Below are 25,689 nucleotides of genomic sequence, written 5' to 3' on the forward strand. Positions count from 1 at the left end.
CTGGTATTGTAGAAACAACATCTACAAGGGTCACTACCTCAATACACTGGTATTGTAGAAACAACATCTACAAGGGTCACTACCTCAATACGCTGGTATTGTAGAAACAACATCTACAAGGGTCACTACCTCAATATGCTGGTATTGTAGAAACAACATGTACAAGGGTCACTACCTCAATACACTGGTATTGTAGAAACAACATCTACAAGGGTCACTACTATTAATTTACATATTCTTTGAATTATGAACATTTGTCTAATTTGTCACTTGTGTATTTCTATATTCTTAACCTCTCTCCTAATTCCAGTAGCTCAGTCACATTAACTATTACTCCTAATTCCAGAAGCTCAGTCACATAAACTCTTACTCTTAATTCCAGCAGCTCAGTCACATAAATTCTTACTCCTAATTCCAGTAGCTCAGTCACAAAAACTCTTACTCCTCATTCCAGTAGCTCAGTCACATAAATTCTTACTCCTAACTCCAGTAGCTCAGTCACAAAAACTCTTACTCCTCATTCCAGTAGCTCAGTCACATAAACTCTTACTCCTCATTCCAGTAGCTCAGTCACATAAATTCTTACTCCTAATTCCAGTAGCTCAGTCACATAAACTCTTACTCTAAATTCCAGTAGCTCGGTCACATAAACTCTTACTCTTAATTCCAGTAGCTCAGTCACATTAACTCTTATTCCTAATTCAAGTAGCTCAGTCACATTAACTATTACTCTTAATTCCAGCAGCTCAGTCACATAAATTCTTACTCCTAATTCCAGTAGCTCAGTCACATTAACTCTTACTCCTAATTCCAGTAGCTCAGTCACATTAACTCTTATTCCTAATTCCAGTAGCTCAGTCACATTAACTATTACTCTTAATTCCAGCAGCTCAGTCACATAAATTCTTACTCCTAATTCCAGTAGCTCAGTCACATAAACTCTTACTCTTAATTCCAGTAGCTCAGTCACATTAACTCTTACTCCTAATTCCAGTAGCTCAGTCACATTAACTCTTACTCCTAATTCCAGTAGCTCAGTCACATTAACTCTTACTCCTAATTCCAGTAGCTCAGTCACATTAACTCTTACTCCTAATTCCAGTAGCTCAGTCACATTAACTATTACTCCTAATTCCAGTAACTCTGTGATTAAACTCTATCTGAGTCTCATAAACTTTTCCCCCCTCTGGATGCGTCACCAGTTGTATAAATTATTTCTCACACAGCTCTGACATAGTCATATAATATTTTCCCTATATGGATGTGTCACCAGTCATTTAAACTGTTTCCCACAGAGTTCTTACCCCAGTCATACCTGTATAAACTTTTCTCGATTTAATGTATCACCAGTCATATAAACTAATTCTCACACAGCTCTGACACAGTCATATCAACTTTCTTATCACAGTCATATAATCTATTCCTCTATAGATGTGTCACCAGTCATATAAACTATTTCTCACAGAGCTCTAACATAGTCAGATAAGCTATTCCTCTATAGTTGTTTCACCAGTCATATAAGCTATTTCTCACAGAGCTCTAACATAGTCAGATAATCTATTCCTCTATAGATGTGTCGCCAGTCATATAAACTATTTCTCACAGAGCTCTAACATAGTCAGATAATCTATTCCTCTATAGTTGTTTCACCAGTCATATAAGCTATTTGTCACAGAGCTCTAACATAGTCAGATAATCTATTCCTCTATAGATGTGTCACCAGCCATAAAAACTATTTTTCACAGAGCTCTAACATATTCATATTAGCTATTCCTCTATAGATGTGTCGCCAGTCATATAAACTATTTCTCACAGAGCTCTAACATATTCATATAATCTATTCCTCTATGGATGTATCACCAGTCATATTAACTATTTCTCTATAGATGTGTCACCAGTCATATAATCTATTCCTCTATGGATGTATCACCAGTCATATTAACTATTTCTCAGAGCTCTAACACAGTCATATAATCTATTCCTATATGGATGTGTCACCAGTCATATAAACTATTTCTCACAGAGCTCTAACACAGTCATATAATCTATTCCTCTACAGATGTGTCACCAGTCATATAATCTATTCCTCTATAGATGTGTCACCAGTCATATAATCTATTCCTCTATGGATGTATCACCAGTCATATAAACTATTTCTCACAGAGCTCTAACACAGTCATATAATCTATTCCTCTATAGTTGTTTCACCAGTCATATAAACTATTTCTCACAGAGCTATAACACAGTCATATAATCTATTCCTATATGGATGTGTCACCAGTCATATTAACTATTTCTCATAGAGCTCTAACACAGTCATATAATCTATTCCTCTATGGATGTATCACCAGTCATATAAACTATTACTCTAAGGATGTGTCACCAGTCAAAAAACAATTTATTCTAAGGCTCTGTCACATTATTATATATTATTTCTTTCATGGCTCTTACCCCAGACATATGAACTATTTATTCTAGGGCAGTGATTTCAGTCAAATAAAACTTATCCTGTCTTGACATACCAAACCTGCCTCCTGGCACCAGCACACGGCAAATTTCTTTCAGACTGTCCTCACTGGCAAACCAATGAAAGCACTGGGCAGCCACCACAGTCTAAAATAAACAAAACCATCTTTGTCAGACTGTCCTCACTGGCAAACCAATGAAAGCACTGGGCATCAATTTTTTTTCCAGATTTAAAGAGCTTTCTACCCTTCAAGTATAGTATAGCGAAGCCAGACAGTGATATTTTAAACAAGGTTGATCAAAACAACTGAAACATCTTATAGTACTCCCTACACATCAGAATAGGTCCAAACAATTTATAGTAGTCCCTTCACATCAGAGTAGGTCCAAACATCTTATAGTACTCCCTACATATCAGAATAGGTCCAAATATCTTATAGTACTCCCTACAGATCAGAGTAGGTCCAAACATATTATAGTACTCCCTACAGATCAGAATAGGTCCAAACATCTTATAGTACCCCCTACACATCAGAACAGGTCAAAACATGTTATAGTACCCCCAACACATCAGAATAGATCAAAACATCTTATAGTACTCCCTACACATCAGAATAGGTCAAAACATCTTATAGTACTCCCTACACATCAGAATAGATCAAAACATCTTATAGTATTCCCTACACATCAGAATAGATCCAAACATGTTATAGTACTCCCTACACATCAGGATAGGTCCAAACATCATATAGTACTCCCTACACATCAGAATAGGTCCAAACATCTTATAGTACTCCCTACATATCAGAATAGATCCAAACATGTTATAGTACTCCCTACACATCAGGATAGGTCCAAACATCATATAGTACTCCTTACACATCAGAATAGGTCCAAACATCTTATAGTACTCCCTCCACATCAGAGAAGGTCCAAACATATTATAGTACTCCCTATACATCAGAGAAGATCCAAACATCTTATAGTACTCCCTACATATCAGAATAGGTCAAAACATCTTATAGTACTCCCTACACATCAGAATAGGTCCAAACATCTTATAGTACTCCCTACACATCAGAGTAGGTCCAAACATATTATAGTACTCCCTATACATCAGAGTAGATCCAAACATCTTATAGTACTCCCTAGGGATCAGAGAAGGTCAAAACATCTTATAGTACTCCCTACATATCAGAATAGGTCAAAACATCTTATAGTACTCCCTACACATCAGGATAGGTCCAAACATCATATAGTACCCACAACACATCAGAATAGGTTCAAAAATCTTATAGTACTCCCTAAACATCAGAATAGGTCAAAACATCATATAGTACTCCCAACACATCAGAATAGATCCAAACATCTTATAGTACTCCCTATACATCAGAGTAGGTCCAAACATCTTATAGTACTCCCTAGGGATCAGAGAAGGTCAAAACATCTTATAGTACTCCCTACACATCAGAATAGATACAAACATCTTATAGTACTCCCTAGGGATCAGAGAAGGTCAAAACATCTTATAGTACTCCCTACACATCAGAATAGGTCCAATATCTTATAGTACTCCTTACACATCAGAATAGGTCCAAACATCTTATAGTACTCCCTACATATCAGAATAGGTCCAATATCTTATAGTACTCCTTTCACATCAGAATAGGTCCAAACATTTTATAGTACTCCCTACATATCAGAATAGGTCCAATATCTTATAGTACTCCTTACACATCAGAATAGGTCCAAACATCTTATAGTACTACCTACACATCAGAATAGATCCAAACATCTTATAGTACTCCCTACACATCAGAGTAGGTCCAAACATCTTATAGTACTCCTAAGTCCTTACACATCAGATTCGGTCCAAACATCTTCTAGTACTCCTAAGTCCTTACACATCAGAATAGATCCAAACACCTTATAGTACTCCCTACAAATCAGAGTAAGTCCAAACATCTTATAGTACCCCGTACACATCAGAATAGATCCAAACACCTTATAGTTCTCCCTACATATCAGAATAGGTCCAAACATATGATAGTACCCCCTTACATCAGAATAGGTCCAAACATTTTATAGTACTCCCTACACATCAGAGTAGTTCCAAACACATCAGAGTAGTTCCAAACATCTTGTAGTACTCCCTACACATCAGAATATGTCCAAACATATTATAGTACTCCCTTACATCAGAATAGGTCCGAACATTTTATAGTACTCCCTACACATTAGAATAGGTCCAATATCTTATAGTACTCCTTACACATCAGAATAGGTCCAAACATCTTATAGAACTCCCTTCATAGCAGAATAGATACAAACATCTTATAGTACTCCCTACATATCAGAATAGATCCAAACATGTTATAGTATTCCCTACACATCAGAGTAGGTCCAAACATCTTATAGTACTCCTTACACATCAGAATAGGTCCAAACATCTTATAGAACTCCCTTCATAGCAGAATAGGTACAAACATGTTATAGTACTCCCTACATATCAGAATAGATTCAAACATGTTATAGTACTCCCTTCATATCAGAATAGATCCAAACATCTTATAGTACTCCTTACACATCAGAATCAGCTGGGTAAGGGGAGATAATAAGTACTTATACTGACAGTGCTGCTGGGTAAGGGTAGATAAGTACTTATACTGACAGAACTTCTGATAACAGGATAACAATAGTCGATAAAACGTCAGAATAAGCTGGGTAAGGGTAGATAAGTACTTATACTGACAGAACTTCTGGGTAAGGGGAGATAATAAGTACTTATACTAACAGAACTTCTGGGTAAGGGGAGATAATAAGTACTTATACTGACAGAATTTCTGGGTAAGGGGAGATAATAAGTACTTATACTGACAGTGCTGCTGGGTAAGGGGAGATAATAAGTACTTATACTGACAGTACTGCTGGGTAAGTGGAGATAATAAGTACTTATACTGACAGTGCTGCTGGGTAAGGGGAGATAATAAGTAGTTATACTAATAGAACTTCTGGGTAAGGGGAGATAATAAGAACTTATACTGACAGAATTTCTGGGTAAGGGGAGATAATAAGTACTTATACCGACAGTGCTGCTGGGTAAGGGGAGATAATAAGTACTTATACTGACAGAACTTCTGGGAAAGGAGAGATAATAAGTACTTATACTAATAGAACTTCTGGGTAAGGGGAGATAATAAGTACTTATACTGACAGAATTTCTGGGTAAGTGGAGATAATAAGTACTTATACCGACAGTGCTGCTGGGTAAGGGGAGATAATAAGTACTTATACTGACAGAACTTCTGGGAAAGGGGAGATAATAAGTACCTTTACTAACAGAACTTCTGAGTAAGGGGAGATAATAAGTACTTATACTGACAGAATTTCTAGGCAAGGGGAGATAATAAGTTCTAAGTACTGAAAGATCTGCTAGGCAAGGGAAGATAATTAATACTTACCCTAACAGAGTTGTCAGGTAAGGGGAGATCACTCGCAGCACATAGCTTTGTGCTCACAGATGGACAGAGTTGTTTGAGTGTATCCAGGAAGCCTTCCATAGGTTCTGTTGCTAGGTATTTAACATCCTGGGTACATACATTACAAACTATTTTACAAGGATATTATAAATCATTTATGACATATATCTTGAGGAGAATAAAAAAAATATTGACCACAGCAATATCTAAAATAAAACAAACTTTTCTTAAACTTAATAATTTCATGATATGCATCTAACTTTCATTATCATTTTGCTTCAGTGATAGTAACAGCACAAATAAGTTTTCCAATTTACAGAGTGATTTTCACCTTTTACCAGACAAGATGAATACTATATAAACAACAATGATCATAACAGTGAATGTGAAAAGTTATCAGATACAAACAAACAATAATTCATTAATGCCCCCTCATGAGATGAAAGAACCAACTGAAAAATAGCTTTTCAGAAAAAAACAATTATAAACACTTATTAGAAGACTCCTTTTAAGGAATTGAAGAATGTTGCAGGGTCCATTGGCTGGTTACATATATATATACAGGGTAAATGTATTTATCAACAAAAATATTTTGAATCATATACCCCTTCATTAGGTCATAAAATATAACTTTATACCAAGTGTTTAACATATCTACAGACAAATTTTAATTTTGCGAAGATTGGTGATTTTTATTTTCCAAATCAAGATTTCTAATTATACATTAAAATTATCAATCATTGTTGTATAAAGAGGCATGTTACCTGTGTCAACTTGGACATGACTTTTTGTGTGAATTTTCCTGTTCCAGCTCCAAGCTCAACAATATCATATGACACATTTCCTGAAACATGAAGTTTTCATCCATTGGCATTATTTATCTGACTTTCATACCCAAGATCTTCACTAACTGATATCATGTGTATTATTCTCACTGAACAAAAATTATGAGGTCACAATGATTATTGTGTTAACCATCATATCCAACAGAAAGCCCTGTTCCACAGAGTATCAAAGTGACATAGCATACAAGAGGTCAAATGGACCTGTATAGCTTAGCTATAATTCAATGTTGTTGGCAAAATCTCACATGTATGTCCTTTTGTTTGGTTCAAGGTCAAATATGTTAAAACAAACCTGAAGTAATTATATAAGTAAACCAACATTACAAAGTGTAAAATGTACCATTAATCTTCACTCAATGGATCTTTGCTAATGATTTTGACTTATTTACTTATTTATTCTTTAGAATTAGGCCAAGGTTATTTGTTTTAATAGACATGATAGTCTTTATCCCAGCAAGTTACAGGCTAAACTTTACACCCTTGACTCCTATGACCAAGAAAGATAAACATTTTACTTCTACAAGGGCCGGGTTATGCATGAAAAACATTTTACCTGTGCTAGGTCCGGGTATCTTCCCACCAGTTACAAGGTCAGCTATATAACTCACAGCCTCCTCAGTGTATGATGGGCGACTTTGGTCATAATTCTTCCCCTGGTGATATAAAACAGGTCTATGGATCCTGTTTCATTCAATTATTATTTACTTAATAAGCCATCAGAAGATGTTTTCAGTTTTATATTTTTTTTACTCCTTTAACCTTGAAAGTAGATAAAAAAAATAATTTATTTGAAGTAACTTTATTGTATATATTTACAACAGGTTACTGCTGGCAAGTCTGCTAGTTTTCTGGACATTGGGGAGAAGATTTTTAAAACTTCTCATCACTAAAAGCCTAGTTGAACTTGCCCCCAAAGAGCTCACAAAATTGACCTTTGACCTTGACAAAGCATACATGTATAAGAAAAATATGTGCATGGCTCACCTTCATAACTTAAGAACCATGGCTGTGGACCTATTAAAGGATTTTTAGACAACACCATTTGAAGTTTATAACATATTAGCCCCATGTGGCCTTCAATGTACTTCAAAGTAATTCAATCCTTCAACCCAGTCAATACTATTGTTCAAATAACATGACCCTAGGCTTTCTGGAATTTGAGAAGATTTTAAAAGCTTTTAATTTATAATAGCCTATGCTGACATTTAACATTTATTTGACCCTGGTGACCTTAAATGTGTCAAGGTCATTGATTTGAGGACATTTTTGAGCAAGCTACTGGTAAAATATCATAACCATACAGGCTTTATTGAACTTGTGAAGAAGTAAGATATTTTACCTATAATAATTGTTGGTGGTCTTTGACCCCTTCCTGCTTGTAACGGTAACCTTTGACCTCAAGACAATGTATTACATACGATGGGCATAGCTGATCTTCATATCATACTATCACAGTGACCTTAAAACACAGTATCCATCTGTCATTCCTAAAAGTACACCTCATGTTATCGGTTTCATAGTCCTTAAGAATAAACATGATTTTTTGCTCATATTGACAGAAAACTGTTGAAATTACCGAAGACTGTCACTGAGATTAACATATTTACAATTTACTTATGAAAAGATAAAAAGTGTATTGAGCAAAACTGCAAATTTACATGTGTGTTTTAATGTGTTATAAATTCTCATGTTTCATGGCAAACTTTCAGTAATTTTTTGAGATTTTCCATATGACACACAAAGGTCTAAAATTAACCTTGTGTTGGGTCGCAGGTCATGCTATCATGAGATATCATGCAGCTTACCAATAAAAACGTTATGCTGAAACATATAACTCACCAAAATCTATGATGAGACAATACCCCAAAATAAATATCCTACTCTACCTTGTTTAGTTGTTGGTTTTGACATCAGATCATATTTTAGCGTCTTGCACTACTGATAGTACTAATAACACCAGACGGACACAATGACATCAGATCATATTTTAGCGTCTTGCACTACTGATAGTACTAATAACACCAGACGGACACCATGACATCCGATTGTATTTTCATGCCTTGCCAGATAGAAACTTTTTTATGGACTGAAATTTGAACCCGGGTGGTGATTCTGGTTGAAACCACAGGAACTTGTTCCGATCAATAAAAAAAACAATAAGTAAAACTGTTTGTAATAGCATTATCTATATTGATCGAAACATGCCCCTATGATTGAAACCACACTCACTCAGTATCTCAAATATAACACACTCTGTCTTCATAATCTTCAAAAAACCGACCCAGCAAAATACCTTGGAGTAACTGCATGTTCAATCAAATCTCAAATGGGATATAACACATACATTCTTTATCTCTTATAGAGCAAAACCAGTCCCTTGGACTTTTAAGCCGAAACATGAAAATAAATTCTGACCCCCCCCCCCCCCCCCCCCCCCCCNAAGACTCTAGTACGCCCAAACATGGAATGCAGTTGCACTGTGTGGGATCCACATCAATAAACCATTTCCAGCAACTGCTAAAGATCCACCGAGAAGAGCAGCTATAGATTTGTGTGTCGAACAGACATGATGAAATCCCTACATTGGCAAACTTCAGATTTGTAGGACATATTTCAGATTAGTGGTTTTCTACAAAATCAATCGTCAACTAGTTTCTGTCCCATCTGATATCGGGATCATAGCTGGTTCACTCTTCCATAGTCTGCACTCACTCAAGTCAAAATCCTTACAGACCGATACAGATGTAGCGGAACTGGACTGCATGGGTCCATCGTAGGCGACCAGATAGCCATAGCTAACCCAGTAAGCATGCACCATGCATGCAGCTGCTGAAGTCCGAATTATTCCGACGTTTTATCGTTATTTTTTACATTGGTAAAAAAAAAAGTCGATAAAACGTCAGAATAATTCGGACTACAGCTGCTGTTTACTAATTCTTTAATCTGTGTACATATTTTTAACCATTGAAATGATGCATAAAAAAGTGTTGTTCCAATTCTTTTAACCAGGTATGGCATTACAACTTTAATTTTGAAGAATTGTCAAGAAGATGAAACCCTATAACGACTACATGAACAATGAAAACATTAAAGAATTGATGTAAAAGATTGGGCCAATACGAGCTTTAAGCTCATTTCCCGGTCATCCGGATCAAGGTAAATCATATATTGTATGCATGTGGCTGCAATGCATCATTTTATAACAAAACTCTCGCAAGTACGTGGTATAGCGGTATCAAGCTTACGTTGATAAACCCTGTCTTTGTTTTGGCGTGGACAGAAGTGGATGACATCCTCTTGATCACTCTAATAATACCAAGTCTTCTACAACAATTCCTAACAACACCGGTATTTTCTGATGCCTTTATCCACCATTTTGTGAAGGTCACATGATGACAATGTGACAAAAACTTTTTCGTTCGGAATATCTCTACGATTTCATATAGTGTGATACAAAATTGAGAAACGGGTACCTGCCCGAACATACAGGTACTGAAAGTTGTCAAACGACGAAACAGGTAAGGTTCACAGATTATTTACTCACCTTTTTGCAGCTATTTATCTGTCGAATATTTAACTGTTTAAAACGATCACATCATAGAGCAAATGAGTTTTAAATACAACAACAGCAAAGTAATTAGTGTCTAAACAACACAAAACTGGAGCAGTCGAGCCACCTTGTGCTGTTTATTTACTAAAGTTTCTCAATCAATACAAACATTTTAGCTGAGCATTTTCAATTGGATTGAAATTAACTCTCAACTAAAAATATGATTTATGTAAATAACGCTAAACTTAACTTTTTTGTTTACTATCATATGGGATTGAAATAATTTGAACTTATGATTGAAGCAAGAATGTGACTTAAATTTAATATCATATATACTTGCAAAACAAAGTTCCTAGCTCTGCAATTAAAAGACATGAAATGAAAATCTATACATGCATATCTGGGATTTATTTCCTAAGTTAATAAAATATCAGTTACTGGCCACACTTGACATTGCTAAACTTAAGTAAGCACATCCCAGGCACACTACCAGGGGCTCAGTTTCGAGATTTTGAATAATATATAATATGAAATAAATTGTAATAATTTCAATTAACAATACAAGTAGTCGTATATAAACACATCAGTAAATAATAGCAACACTTGTCTTATATAATTTTGGTCCAGTGTTTTTACACATTATAAAAATTGAGGGTACCGAGGTGTAAAAAAGGTGTCGGTACCCTGTGGAAATATACTGTTATATGGTAATTATAAGATAAAAGCCACTTAATAGTGTAAACATTACCTCTGACCCTGGCAAACATACACATGACCTCTGACCCTGTCAAACACATACACATGACCTCTGACCCTGTCAAACACATACACATTACCTCTGACACCGTCAAACACATACACATATATAACTTCTGGCCCTGTCAAACACATACACATTACCTCTGACCTTGTCAAACACGTACATATTACCTCTGACCCTGTCAAACACATACACATGACCACCTCTGACCCTGTCAAACACATACACATGACCACCTCTGACCCTGTCAAAAACATAAACATGACCTCTGACCCTGTCAAACACATACACATTGTCTCTGACCCTGTCAAAGACATATTAATGAACATTCTTTAAATGGTAAACTTATGAATATCAAGAATTTAATATACTTCATGACCAAACAATGAATAAATGTTGGTAGTTTATAATTATTGATAATCAAAATTTGAATTTACATCAATACTTCATTTGCATCAATACAATAGAAACAGTCTGCAATTACGCTCGACAGAGCTGTTGTTTGATGAATTTCTGAAGCAAATACACGTACCAATTCAGTCAGTCTGTAAGAGGTGTAAGGCTAAGCTGTCCAACCAGGAAGTGGCGACCAATATATAGACGACATGCAATGTTGAATTCAACTATTGTTCTATTGTAATCGTATAGTAAGTTTAATAGGTGTGTTCTGAATGAGGCCAAAGAAATAACAAGACAAAATATTTACAAAATAAAGTAACCATTGTTATTTCAGTCAAAATTGTTATATAATGTAATACCAGTGCAGATCTCATACAATTAATTGTCACTGTAAATTTAATATTTAAAGGTTGGTGATAATATTGAAGTTGATATGATATGTGTAGATATTATGTAAAGTTGAGTGTATAATGTAATATTTGTTGATTCTAATTATATTTTGCAATATTGGAGATCAGAGATCATGTTAAAGTTTACTGATATAGAGAGATGTTCAAGTTAATTATACCCTAATTGAAGGTTTATAGGGATCTGGCCGTATGTAAGTGCATGCGTGTCCCAAACAGCCTCACCTCTCTAAAGACTTCTTATCTGATTGTCACAAAACTTTACGTACATGTAATGTCAGCTTTACTTTATACACAAACAATATGTACGTATTGAACATCGTCGCTTTCACACACAAGTTCTCAAAAGTCACCTCTTGTTCAAGCTTGTGTTTTGACCTTCTGCAGTCAAAACATAGGTCACTGTTATAATTACTACCAATATAATTAGGTAGAATTTTCCAATCACCGTTCTACAGTTTTTATTTCTTTTCCAATCACCATGAAACTTCACACTAGTGCTCACTTACATCACCTCTTGTGCGAATTCACATTTCGACCTACTGCAGTCAAGAACTTCACATTTGTTATGACTAAGAAGTGCAAGGTTATTCATATCAACTATATATGATGCCTTGTTATATTATAAGTCTGGTATTTAGAGATATCTGTAAAATTGATTCCAAGTTGTATAATGCTGTACATAGATACATGGATTTATTCTGACAAATAGTAGGATTTTACAATCCTTTGACAGTCAGCTCTGAAATAAATAACATTTAAATAAATACATATTTCAAAAGCTGCGACGTTTAGATTTCTGTTTTTTCTTTAAAAAAGAAAATGTGTAAGCAATATGATATTATGCTAAATGAATCAACATGAAACATCTTATTTAATTCATTTATAAGATGTCCCAAACAAATTTAAAATGACTGTTTGAGCTGCAATGATCCTGAATTAGCAATCCCCTCCTACTTGTGTAAAGTACATCAGTGTAAGCATACATTAGCAATCCCCTCCGACTTGTGTTAAGTACATCAGTGTAAGCATACATTGTACTTGCTAAAATCTTCCATAAAAAACATTTGCATTTGTAATCAGTGCTTAATGTACTTGCTGATTAATTGTATTAATTGTAATAAAAGTTGTTTGCTAAATTGTGAGTTAGGAAAACCGTTATTTGCCTGAGCATGATTTCTGGAACCTCAGATTCTAAACCTTCAGATGTGATTGTGATCAATAGTCTACTGCAAATGTTATGCTGTTTTTCTGTTGGAAAAAAATAGCCATTTATAAGCAAGGTGAAAATGAAACAAGAGGCATCTTAGGCATCTTATTCATTCAACAAATTGTGTGTATGTATATGTTTTATTTAGTAACCCTGTTCGTGTGTAATATATATGTACATGTAATATAAGCTATGATATTTTAACTTAATGATGTCTATATACATAGGAAAGTGTCACGGTTTACCAGTTTGTTGGAGGTAGAAGGTGGGAAGGACAAAGGCTTCTTGTGTTGTAAACCAATTTCATTGATTCTTTACACCAACAATAAGTGAAAGTTTCTTTTGTCAGAATGATCACTTCAAGGTAAAGTAAAATGATGACCTAGAGGTTCATCGTAATCTTTGTACAGGGTTAGAATATCGTGACCACTGATCATGAGTGTTTGAATTTAAAAGCTTTCAGGGAGAACAATCACGTGTATAGGAGTAGAGAGTTAGGACTGATCTGTGACGTGGTCATGGTGTGGGAGTAAAAACAGGCCTGGCACGGCTGATAACAGTAGTACACCCAGAGCTTGTGTTGCTCCGACTTGTTTACAAATCATTCACTGTTTGTATGTAACGTATAAATTATTTTAAGTGTGATATTCAGGCCTGCCTTGCTCATAGCTGATATTTAATAAAAAACTGAACTGAAAATTGTTTCATATTTTGGGGTAAAACCAAGGAAGATGTGTTCGATGTACTAAACCGTTAAGCTAACCAGGTGCTGTATAAATATATCCGGGTGTATCAGTGTGGCCGCTCAGCTGTGGACAGGTGTCTATATATACCAAGCACTGACGTAAATGACAATGTTTCTTTACCAAGTTAGAAACTTAATTATTTTCCAGATAATCCTGTACTCAGTGGATATGTTTACCTGTCCCTTACCTTTTGATATATAGGTATACTTTGATCAATAGTTGAGGCCTTGCTATTGGTTTGTCAGATAATACAGTCTGTATGATAATACAGTCTGTATGATAATACAGTCTGTATGATTGGATATTGAGACGCCTCACTGTAGTAGAATACCCGTCTTAGCACACCACAGATGAGCAACGTGTAAAAGAGATTTAGGACAGGACCTGTTACATCACACGATTACGTAGTTACTGGTGGATCAAGCATTAACTAAAACTGAAGGACAGGTAAATATAGTTTCTAACATAATTTTGATAAAATGATAAATAAAGTTTATCATTGCAATTGTTGTAAGTTTACTTAATTTTTTATTTAATGGCAAAAATCAACCATATGGTACTAAATGGCACTGTATATGTAGGTATACATAAAACAGGATGAAATATTTAAACAAAAAGTAATAGATAATTAAATCTAGTATACTGATGACAGATGATCGAGATGGGATGTTTCTACAAGATTTAAACCAGAATATTGTGGTGTATTTCAGTGAAAAATAACAAGAAGAATAATGTGCTTAAAATTCCACAATAAAATTTAAAAATCCTGTTTTGGTACCGTTATGGTATTATTTGTATTTCTAAGTTATTTAACCCTATTAAATTAAATTATTTAACTACCAAAAAATGTTCTGCATATTTTTGGCAAAATAAAAGGATAGCCCTATTTATTAACTGTTATAATAAAATCATTATTTACATTTTTAAAAGCCTGTCAAAAATGTTCATGGGATAGACAATGGAATAGCCACCATTCGTCTGTTAACCTTTTCATTTTTGTACAATATAATATATATATAACTTTCTTAAACTCCTTCATGCAATTCTGTGCTCACGCTAGGCAAATAAGGACTTTTTTTCTTGTAGCAAATATGGAGGAACGATAAGTTAGCAATATTTACATGAATGTGGAACTGTTCTGATTATGGTAAATAAGTTACTTAGGTCATTATGTTAGGATCATGTGTCTTTATTTTCTATTTTAGCGCTTAGAAAATAAGCTCAATCATTCTGGAACTCCAACATACTGCTATTATCCGCTTAGAAATAAGGTATTTTTACCAGTCATTGGCAAAGTTAAGTCATAAATAATTATAGATACTTATAATAGTTGTTCTTATCGTAGTACATGTTTAGATTTCGGTTATTGTTTACATGTATCACTCCTTACTTGACAGTTATAGCTAGATATTTAAGCTAGAATAGAACATGGATCTACTAGAACATACTGACTTTGTAAGATTAAGACATGAAGTGCATAACTTTCATATTTAACATAAAGAGTTATAATTATTATTCTTTAATATCTGACACAACATCAAAGACAGTCCAAACTGAACAAAGGGAAACTAATTACTTATACTGGCTAGTGTTTGTGAGCCTACAAGTTCATGTACAGTACTGGTTTTGACAGCTAATATTTAGTGATACAAGACATTGCATAAAATGTCGAATTAATTATGTACATTTAATTTTTACATTCCTAATTCAAAGCCCAGGTATTTAAATACCATGGTCAACTAAACGTTAAGGAGGTCAAATACAAAGGTAGATTTCTAATGTTTTTCTTAAAAAAAAAGATGACAACCTGAGTTGAAAATGTGAGAGTAACATGATAGATGCATTTGTTGCATCTCTATTTCCAGAACCTCTTCCTACCAATATTTTCTACATAAAATCTTTTATAATGATGAGGAAGGGGTTCAAATAAGTTAAGTTTTGTTGAATTTGATCTCTTTTTATTTGTGATTCTATTGAGAAATCTCACTTCCTTAGAATCTTCTTGATATAGACCTTATTTACATATCGGCAAATTTGAAGCAAGTGGAGAATCTCAGATAGGACCATTTAATTAGGTTAAAATCAGGGGTATTGTACCATCAAGAATTTAAAATGACAACTTCAATTTAGCTCAGTAACTTACTCATCACATCGCCAGTGAAAGGTCTAGCTACGTTACATTTTACTATCAGGACAACAGAATACAAAATAAACTTATAAATAAAGTTGCTAACTTGAAACGTGATGGTAATCAAATAAATTTAAAAATATCCATTTTCAATGTCTTTTATGGCGTGTAATGATCACGGATCACACAGATGATGATGGCTTTACTGAAAGCTTCCACTTTTGCTTTAGACTCGCTTTGGAAATTTTGCTCAAATGAATGTTTGCACGGAAAATATATATAGACTCTAGCATCTAGAACAAAAAAATGTCTAGGATAAGTTTGATGAGCAAAATCTGTGAATAATGAATTAGTAGAATGTAATCTGCTTAGTCAATGTCATCCTCGATTTAATTTCTTTCAGCTCAATAACATCTTTCAAAGTTTTTGAAAGTTTTTTTATTTTGTAAACGTTGCTGTATAAAGGTAGGCAGCACCCATAATTTTTCTGGTTAACTAACTCAAATGATAACCAACCTATTATCAAGGCATTGACAAGAGATCTTCCATAGGTCTCCTCTGAAGACGGTCTACTAAATTTCTAGAGGAAGACCACACTATGGTCTATCGTCCCATTCCTTTGGTGTGATGGTTTGTTTTTGAATAACAACACTTCATTGCAACTTTTTGAAATATATAAATCTCAAATATGTTTCAACCAAATTATTACAATGTTGTTTTCTTATCCTATAGAATGGAATGATCAATATATGCCTGTGACAATGATTTATAACAATCATTGCAATACAATTCAAATAAATTGTGTGTCTTGATCAATGTAGCTTCAAATATGTAAAACAGTTAAGTTATTTCTTTAATTCTTCTCATTGGGGAAATGTTCACCTTTGTTCTAATGTCAAACTATGTAATGTGTAATAGATATTTTCTCCTAACATGATTATAGATATGTGAAGCTGATGTACTTTCTTCTCACATTTAATGCTAATATTTTCTAACAAATCCTGACCCATCCTCTCTGACTTTTCCCCCTTTAGTTTGAAAATTGTTAGAAATGTTACATGATTTTAAAATGACACTTTGGTGATTAATCATCAAAATTTTACAGTATATATTGATATTAAAAGGAAAAGTACATGACTCATAATCCTGTCAAAAGTCATTTATAAATCACTGGACCTGTATTTAGGTACAGTTTTCACCAAATGTTCCATAAGTAATTCCTGTTTTGTTGTTGAAGTTAATTGATTTATGTAATCAATTATCGTATGTATGACACTATGTAATCCAGAGTTCTTACACAGCTCTTATCACACCACCCATTTATCAGGGTATTTTGGGGACCAGTCAGTTTTTGTGTAAATTGCAAAAAATCATCGTCAAAACAGGAAAAATCGGAAATTACATAATAGAATGCATAATTGTATCATCTTATAGTTATATAATTATTATGCGTTGTTCAAAAATCTACCGAATTCTGCTTCATAAATGTATATCTATTGATCTGTTATGTAGTTTATAATTGTAATGTACGTACAGTATTTCTAATACTAAGAGTCTGAATGACATCACTTAATAATGAAAAAATCAGTATAACTTTGAGGCATATACATATGACTTATTGATCTATATGGCTAGATAAAATCATGATAAAAATATTTAATTTCCCTTCATTAAAAGGTGAAAGACCATCAATGTTTTAGTTCAGTTACCTGATATGTAGGTAATCCTGTATGTTTATGTACAGGTAATATATATGAGACCTACTAAATAGTACATTGACAAGCTATCAGGCCAGGTGCTGGTAACACTAAACATCTTCCCCTTCTGTAGGTGGATTTTACATGGAAGTATATTTGATAGTCAAGTATATCTTAAAAAATTTCGGAGGATAATGTTTTTTTTTTTTTTTTAAATTTCTTTTATTTTTGAAGATTTTTTAACAGTACATAATACATTTACAATTCATTTTTCCATACAACATACACACACTCATTCCATTTCTAGTCATCAGCAAAAATTCTAACACTATATTAAAGATACATAATTTTTATTTTATGTTTTATGTAGTTAATATTGTAGCTGCATATAATTATGATATGTACTGTTTTTAAGAAAGAAAAGATTGAGAGATAGAAGAAAGGAGGAGGATAAATTTAGGTGAGCTAATGCAATACTGTGGCATCCGTCATCCACCTGTCAACTATTTCTTCCAATAACTTCTTCTGATTCTCAAACTGTTGACTGGAATTTTACCAAATTTGACTGGAAGTGTCCCTAAGTAAAGAGGATTCGAATGTGTACAAATAGAGGGTCACTTAGGGACTTTGTTTCTGGGTCACAACTTGGAAACAGTTGAGATCCCCTCCCTATAATCATCGAGAGACGAATACACATATGCTGCCAGGATGGCTTCGGGGATGGCACCACCCATAGAGACTGGGTTAAAGCTTTGAAACTGTTGAGATTCCCATCCAATAATTATAATCATATATACAATTGCTCGGCATAAAAAGATGATAACAATATCATGCTACCAGAATTGGCCTTAGGGTCTGCTCTCACCTTTAGGGACTTAGTCTCTTGGTCATATCATGGGATATTTGAGATTTCTACCCTGTGATAATAGAGGATGAAGATTTTGGTGTACATATACCCCGGTATGCTACCAGGATTGGTTCTGGGGACTGGCCCTGTCCCTGGAATCTTTTTTGCCATACTACTTTTAATGAGAATATATTGCCATGATTGCTTAAAGGTAAGCAATACATATATATTTTCACAAGTATGGTTTGGATATGACATTGCTATTATACCTGGTATATATATATGGTATATACTTGCAGGTGTTGTTTAGATATGACAATGCTACCGGTATATTATTATATGGTATAACAGTATGGTTTGGATATGACATTGCTATTATATATATATATATACAATGTCACAAGTGTTCAGCTGACTGTGTTTTTTATCCAGGTGTGAAAAAATTAAATCTGTTTACAAACACACATCTGTGAAATGTAAATGTAATGTTTAAACCTGTGTGATGTATGTTTTGGCCTAAAGTAAAATATCTGGGTATGCTCCACTTGGTTAACACTAAAAGGCTGTGATACAGACATGCTTGGCTGAGCAAGCAATACTTACTCAGAAGTTATCTACCTATCATCAGTTGTGACGGACATTATTGGTATACACATACATATGTAGTCTATCCTGGTCATGTAACGATGGTCATCTGTGTATAAGTTCAGTAGAGAAGGTCCACCTCTACCTTTAACTGTTGGTCACCTGAAACCATATTTCATGTTGAAACCCTAACAGATAACTCGTCATCCTGGACGCTGACTGGATTTATAAGAAGAACAAAAAAATATATATTGAAATGGTAAACAATTATTTTAATGAAATTTAGTATTTCGAGTGTATAAACATGTACAGAGGCTGGATTATCGATCACTGCTAAGAACTCTGATAGAGGCACTACTCTTTGCCTCGATGTATGTTTTATATTCACATGTCTGAAACATAACACATATGCTTATTAGTGCTACTACATGTCCATTGTCATATTTGAGATGCACGTGTCCAAAATGTATATCCTCTGCTGAATACCAGTTCAACATGTATGTCACATATAAGTCATGTTTGTGATTGTTACAGAATGATGATGATCAGGGTGGTGGTCAGCTGCCTGTTCCTGTGCCTGCTGACCGCTCACCCGTTGACCGCAGAGGACCAACCACTAGCTGGAGAACATCTCAATCAGTTCCTCATACAGGTAGACGAACGTGATCTTGAGGCCGTGGCCAGGGAGCACGGCTTCAAACTGGAACAGGAACACCAGGTAAGCAAGCAAATCCAAGATGGAGGTTAGAGGGACACACAAAATAAATCGGTGTATGTTATTGGTCCGGGGTAACAATATAATTATGTCAATCATCAATGTATGTTAGGAGAAATTTACATGTAAAGGTATATCAGTTTAAATTAGTTTGATTGCATATCACAATACAAATGGATTTGACAACAGTTTTCACATCTTAGCAGCATTCTCACCTGAATACTTGTAATTTTCTCGAGTTATAACGAAGCAGCATTCTCACCTGAATACTTGTAATATTCTCGAGTTATAACGAAGCAGCATTCTCACCTGAATACTTGTAATATTCTCGAGTTATAACGAAGCAGCATTCTCACCTGAATACTTGTAATATTCTCGAGTTATAACGAAGCAGCATTCTCACCTGAATACTTGTAATATTCTCGAGTTATAACGAAGCAGCATTCTCACCTGAATACTTGTAATATTCTCGAGTTATAACGAAGCAGCATTCTCACCTGAATACTTGTAATTTTTTCGAGTGTTAACAACAGAAATAGCCTGAGCCAATACAGAAAAGATAAAATATTATTATGGGAAAAAACATCATTGAATTAAGCAGGGAAAGCCAAATATGATATGGATTAATCATTATAAGAAAAAGGTGTTCTGGAATTAGAACCCCTAACCATCGTGTCACATATTGTAAACCAACTGATGTGCCATACCATTCTGATTTTACCATTTTCCTTTCACATATGTCTATGACCTTTAATTTCACTGTGTCAAAAATAGTTTTCTTTTTGATACCATGTAGCTTAAAGAAATTGGAATATACTCATTGATACATCCAGAAGTTGCGACTCGATCAAAACGCAGTGCTGACCTTCACCTCACAAAACTTAAGGATGATCCACGGGTATGTTTACAACATAATGTTTTATATGTCCTGTATGATATTTATGATATAAATAAAGTAAAAATATGAAGTCATGAATAAGCATGATGTGGCCAGCTATTATTTTACTAAAGTCTATGGCATGGTAAACAAAATAAGTTAATTGTAGACAACACAACTCTATGGTAGACAACACAACTTAATTGTAGACAACACAACCTAATGGTAGACAACTCAACTTAATGGTAGACAACACAAATAAAAAGTAGACAACACAACCTAATGGTAGACAACTCAACTTAATGGTAGACAACACAACCTAATGTAAGACAACACAACTCTATGGTAGACAACACAACTCTATGGTAGAAAACACAGCTTAATGGTAGACAACACAACTTAATAATAGACAACACAACCTAATGGTAGACAACACAACTTAATGGTAGACAACACAACCTAATGTAAGACAACACAACTCTATGGTAGAAAACACAGCTTAATGGTAGACAACACAACTTAATAATAGACAACACAACTTAATGGTAGACAACTCAACTTAGTAGTAGACAACTCAACTTAATGGTAGACAACACAACGTAACGGTAGACAACACAACCTAATGCAAGACAACACAACCTAATGGTAGACAACTCAACTTAATAGTAGACAATACAACCTAATGTAAGACAACACAACTCTATGGTAGACAACACAACTCTATGGCAGACAACAAAATTTAATGGTAGACAACACAATGCTATGGTAGACAACACAACTTAAAGGTAGACAATACAACTTAATGGTAGACAACACAACCTAATGTAAGACAACACAACTCTATGGTAGACAACTCAACTTAATGGTAGACAACACAACCTAATGTAAGACAACACAAATCTATGGTAGAAATCCCAGCTTAATGGTAGACAACACAAGTCTATGGTAGAAAACACAACTTAATAATAGACAACACAACATAATGGTAGACAACACAACCTAATGCAAGACAACACAACTTAATGGTAGACAACACAACTTAATAGTAGAAAACACAACTTGATAGTAGACAACACAACTCTATGGTAGACAACACAACTCTATGGCAGACAACATAATTTAATGGTAGACAACACAATGCTATGGTAGACAACACAACTTAATGGAAGACAATACAACTTAATGGTAGACAACACAATGCTAAGGTAGACAACACAACTTAATGGTCGACAATACAACTTAATGGTAGACAATACAACTTAATGGTAGACAACACAATTCTATGGAAGACAACACAGCTCTATGGCAGACAACACAATTTAATAGTAGACAACACAATTCTATGGCAGACAACACAGCTCTATGGTAGACAACACAACTTAATAGTAGACAACACAATTCTATGGTAGACAACACAGCTCTATGGTAGACAACACAACTCTTTTGAAAAAAAAATACACCTCTTTTGTAGACAACACTTATGTAATTAAACAACACATTTTTATGACAGACAACACAACTCTATGGCAGACAACACAATTTAATGGTAGACAACACAATGCTATGGTAGACAACACAACTTAATGGTAGACAATACAACTTAATGGTAGACAACACAACCTAATGTAAGACAACACAAATCTATGATAGAAAACACAGCTTAATGGTAGACAACACAACTCTATGATAGAAAACACAGTTTAATAATAGACAACACACCTAATGGTAGACAACACAACCTAATGCAAGACAACACAACTTAATGGTAGACAACACAACTTAATAGTAGACAACACAATTCTATGGTAGACAACACAACTCTTTTGAAAAAAAAATACACCTCTTTTGTAGACAACACTTATGCAATTAAACAACACATTTTTATGACAGACAACAGAACTCTACGATAGACAACACATCAACTTTATGGTAGACATCATTACTCCCTGGTAGACATCACATCAGACTATACTTTATGGTATGAATCACAAGGTTATATTTTGCTATGGTGTTTGTATATTATCTCTGTTTGTCATTAACATCATTTTTTTCTGAATATAGGTAAGAGAAGTTTCACAACTCAAAGTGTTGGATCGTGTAAAAAGGGAGATAATTTATGACAAACAAGTGGAGTTTCCAACTAGGAACATTGACCCTTCTGAGTTTTACCGTGCTGAGGAGAGAAGCTTTTCCACACGAGGAATGCCTAATCCAGACTGCCATGATAACTTTAAATTGAAATTCAACGACAAATATTACCGTGACTCCTGGTTTATTGTGAGTATTTGTTAAATATTAAACATTGATGAGCAATTTACTTTCCTATCTGTAATGTGTTGAATGGTTTACTCCCTGTATGTGTATCATGTCATATTATTGCTGGGGTTTCAAGATCACAATAAACAAATATCAGGGTATGGGTGATTTGGATGAATAATTTCTCATATTTTAGTGTTTGTCAACAACTTTTTCTGATGTTTCCAGTGCAATGAAGGACAGACAGGAGGTAAATGTGGTGTAGATCTTCGTGTCAACAAGGCGTGGCAAGGAGAATTCACAGGGCGCAATATCAGGGTAGTCGTCCTGGACGATGGTCTGGACCACAGCCATCCTGATCTCCGTGGTAACTATGTAAGTACACAAACTGTTGTGATTCTATCTTCATAGAATTTAATTATAAGTTTATGAACTATCATTGTTTTTCTTGATAATTAAAAACTAGAAATTAGTTAAAAGTACTTTGAGTGTAAATGTCAATAATGACAACTGAAGGATTTTGTTTTGTTTGGTTTAATTTTGTTTAGCATCCTATTAACAGCTAAGGTCATCTAAGGATGTGCCTCAATGTGTGTAGTGTATGCGTGCTTGCATGTGTGTATGCAGGAGACAGGGTATGTTGGTGTGCTTGCTTCCTTTATAGTGCTATATCACTGAAATACCATGCTGAAGGCACCAGCACCCCACTCCGCCCGGTCACATTATACTGACAACGGGAGAACCCGTTGTTGCCATTCCCGTAAAACGTTAAACAGGGAATAACAACTACCATTATTAAGGACTTGGGTATGTTCTGGCCTGGGGACAGAACCCATTGCCTTCCTCACCTGGGCGAACACTCAATATTAAAGCCAAAAGTGAGGTGTTGCCAGGCAAGGTGCTAAGAAATAAAAAGTAGTTAGAAGTAGAAAGAAAGATAAAGATCCCAAATATTGCAATGGGTGCAGCAGATTTATTTTGGTCGCTTTTGTGTCCCCAATAAGAGGACACCAAAGCCAATCCCGAATTCTGCAGAGGGTTCCAACATTAATTGCCCCCTACGATACATGCAGTGGGTAACAGCAGGTGTATTCTTTACCCGATCCCCCACCTGCAGGAGTGACCAATGAAGGAAGCAACAGAAACAGTTTTAAAGAGTAATGGTCTTTGTATACAAGCTAAGTAGGCTTATACAAATGTCCAATTGTATGTTTGCTATGATACTGTTGTGATGGATTGTATGTTTCCTATGATACTGTTGTGATGGATTGTATGTTTCCTATGATACTGTTGTGATGGATTGTATGTTTGCTATGATACTGTTGTGATGGATTGTATGTTTCCTATGATACTGTTGTGATGGATTGTATGTATCCTATGATGCTGTTGTGATGGATTGTATGTTTCCTGTGCTACTGTTATGATGGATGGTATGTTTGCTATGATACTGTTGTGATGGATTGTATGTTTCCTGTGATACTGTTGTCATGGATTATATGTATCCTGTGATACTGGTGTGATGGATTGTATGTTTCCTGTGATACTGTTGTGATGGATAGTATGTATCCTATGATACTGTTCTGATGGATTTTATGTTTCCTATGTTACTGTTGTGATGGATTGTATGGTTCCTATGATACTGTTGTGGTGGATTGTATGTTTCCTATGTTACTGTTGTGATGGATTGTATGTATCCTATGATACTGTTGGGATGGATTGGATGTTTCCTATGATACTGTGCTGATGTATTGTATGTTGTTGTGATGGATTGTATGGTTCCTATGATACTGTTGTGGTGGATTGTATGTTTCCTATGTTACTGTTGTGATGGATTGTATGGTTCCTATGATACTGTTGTGATCGATTGTATGTTTCCTATGATCCTGTTGTGATGGATTGTATGGTTCCTATGATACTGTTGTGGTGGATTGTATGTTTCCTATGTTACTGTTGTGATGGATTGTATGGTTCCTATGATACTGTTGTGATGGATTGTATGTTTCCTATGATACTGTTGTCATGGATTGTATGTTTCCTATGATACTGTTGTCATGGATTGTATGTATCCTGTGATACTGTTGTCATGGATTGTATGTATCCTGTGATACTGTTATGATAGATTGTATGTTTGCTATGATACAGTTGTGATGGATTGTATGTTTCCTATGATACTGTTGTGATGTATTGTATGTTTCCTATGATACTGTTGTGATGGATTGCATGTTTCCTATGATACTGTTCTGATGGATTGTATGTTTCCTATGATACTGTTGTGATGCATTGTATGTTTCCTGTGCTACTGTTCTGATGGATTGTATGTTTCCTGTGCTACTGTTGTGATGGATTGTATGTTTCCTGTGCTACTGTTCTGATAAATTGTATGTATCCTATGATACTGTTGTGATGAATTGTATGTATCCTATGATACTGTTGGATTGTATGTTTCCTGTGATACTGTTGTGATGGATTGTATGTTTGCTATGATACTGTTCTGATGGATTGTATGTTTGCTATGATACTGTTCTGATGGATTGTATGTATCCTATGATACTGTTGTCATGGATTGTATGTTTCCTATGATACTGTTGTGATGTATTGTATGTTTCCTGTGCTACTGTTCTGATGTATTGTATGTTTCCTGTGCTACTGTTCTGATGGATTGTATGTTTCCTGTGCTACTGTTGTGATGGATTGTATGTTTCCTGTGATACTGTTGTGATGG

At 34.7% G+C, this 25,689-nt stretch overlaps 2 protein-coding genes across 10 annotated transcripts in view; one reads left to right on the plus strand and one right to left on the minus strand.

Moving 5' to 3' along the window:
- The window catches only part of LOC110461631 (uncharacterized methyltransferase-like C25B8.10), a 19,303-nt gene extending 9,119 nt beyond the window's left edge, over window positions 1–10,184 (minus strand). Inside the window, exons 1-5 of the mRNA XM_021515183.1 lie at window positions 10,036–10,184; window positions 7,344–7,443; window positions 6,710–6,789; window positions 5,928–6,053; window positions 2,523–2,613 (exon numbers count right to left, since the gene is read on the minus strand). Coding sequence (XP_021370858.1) covers window positions 2,523–2,613; window positions 5,928–6,053; window positions 6,710–6,789; window positions 7,344–7,443; window positions 10,036–10,083 — 445 coding nt within the window. The 5' untranslated portion in view covers window positions 10,084–10,184. The remainder of the gene's footprint in view (window positions 1–2,522; window positions 2,614–5,927; window positions 6,054–6,709; window positions 6,790–7,343; window positions 7,444–10,035) is intronic.
- A 32-nt stretch (window positions 10,185–10,216) lies between these two features.
- The window catches only part of LOC110461629 (PC3-like endoprotease variant B), a 34,334-nt gene continuing 18,861 nt past the window's right edge, over window positions 10,217–25,689 (plus strand). For 6 of the 9 annotated variants that reach the window (XM_021515180.1, XM_021515179.1, XM_021515178.1 and 3 more), the window contains exons 1-5: window positions 10,217–10,308; window positions 19,654–19,837; window positions 20,631–20,732; window positions 22,773–22,988; window positions 23,196–23,342. In XM_021515180.1, the coding sequence (XP_021370855.1) occupies window positions 19,655–19,837; window positions 20,631–20,732; window positions 22,773–22,988; window positions 23,196–23,342 (648 nt within the window). In that variant the 5' untranslated portion in view covers window positions 10,217–10,308; window position 19,654. Of the gene's footprint in view, window positions 10,309–14,009; window positions 14,310–18,102; window positions 18,148–19,117; window positions 19,379–19,653; window positions 19,838–20,630; window positions 20,733–22,772; window positions 22,989–23,195; window positions 23,343–25,689 lie in introns of those variants that run through there. The other 3 variants (XM_021515175.1, XM_021515173.1, XM_021515176.1) reach the window with 3 other exon arrangements.

The sequence above is a fragment of the Mizuhopecten yessoensis genome, unplaced genomic scaffold (genome assembly GCF_002113885.1).
Source record: "Mizuhopecten yessoensis strain PY_sf001 unplaced genomic scaffold, ASM211388v2 scaffold10643, whole genome shotgun sequence".
NCBI lineage: Eukaryota > Metazoa > Mollusca > Bivalvia > Pectinida > Pectinidae > Mizuhopecten > Mizuhopecten yessoensis.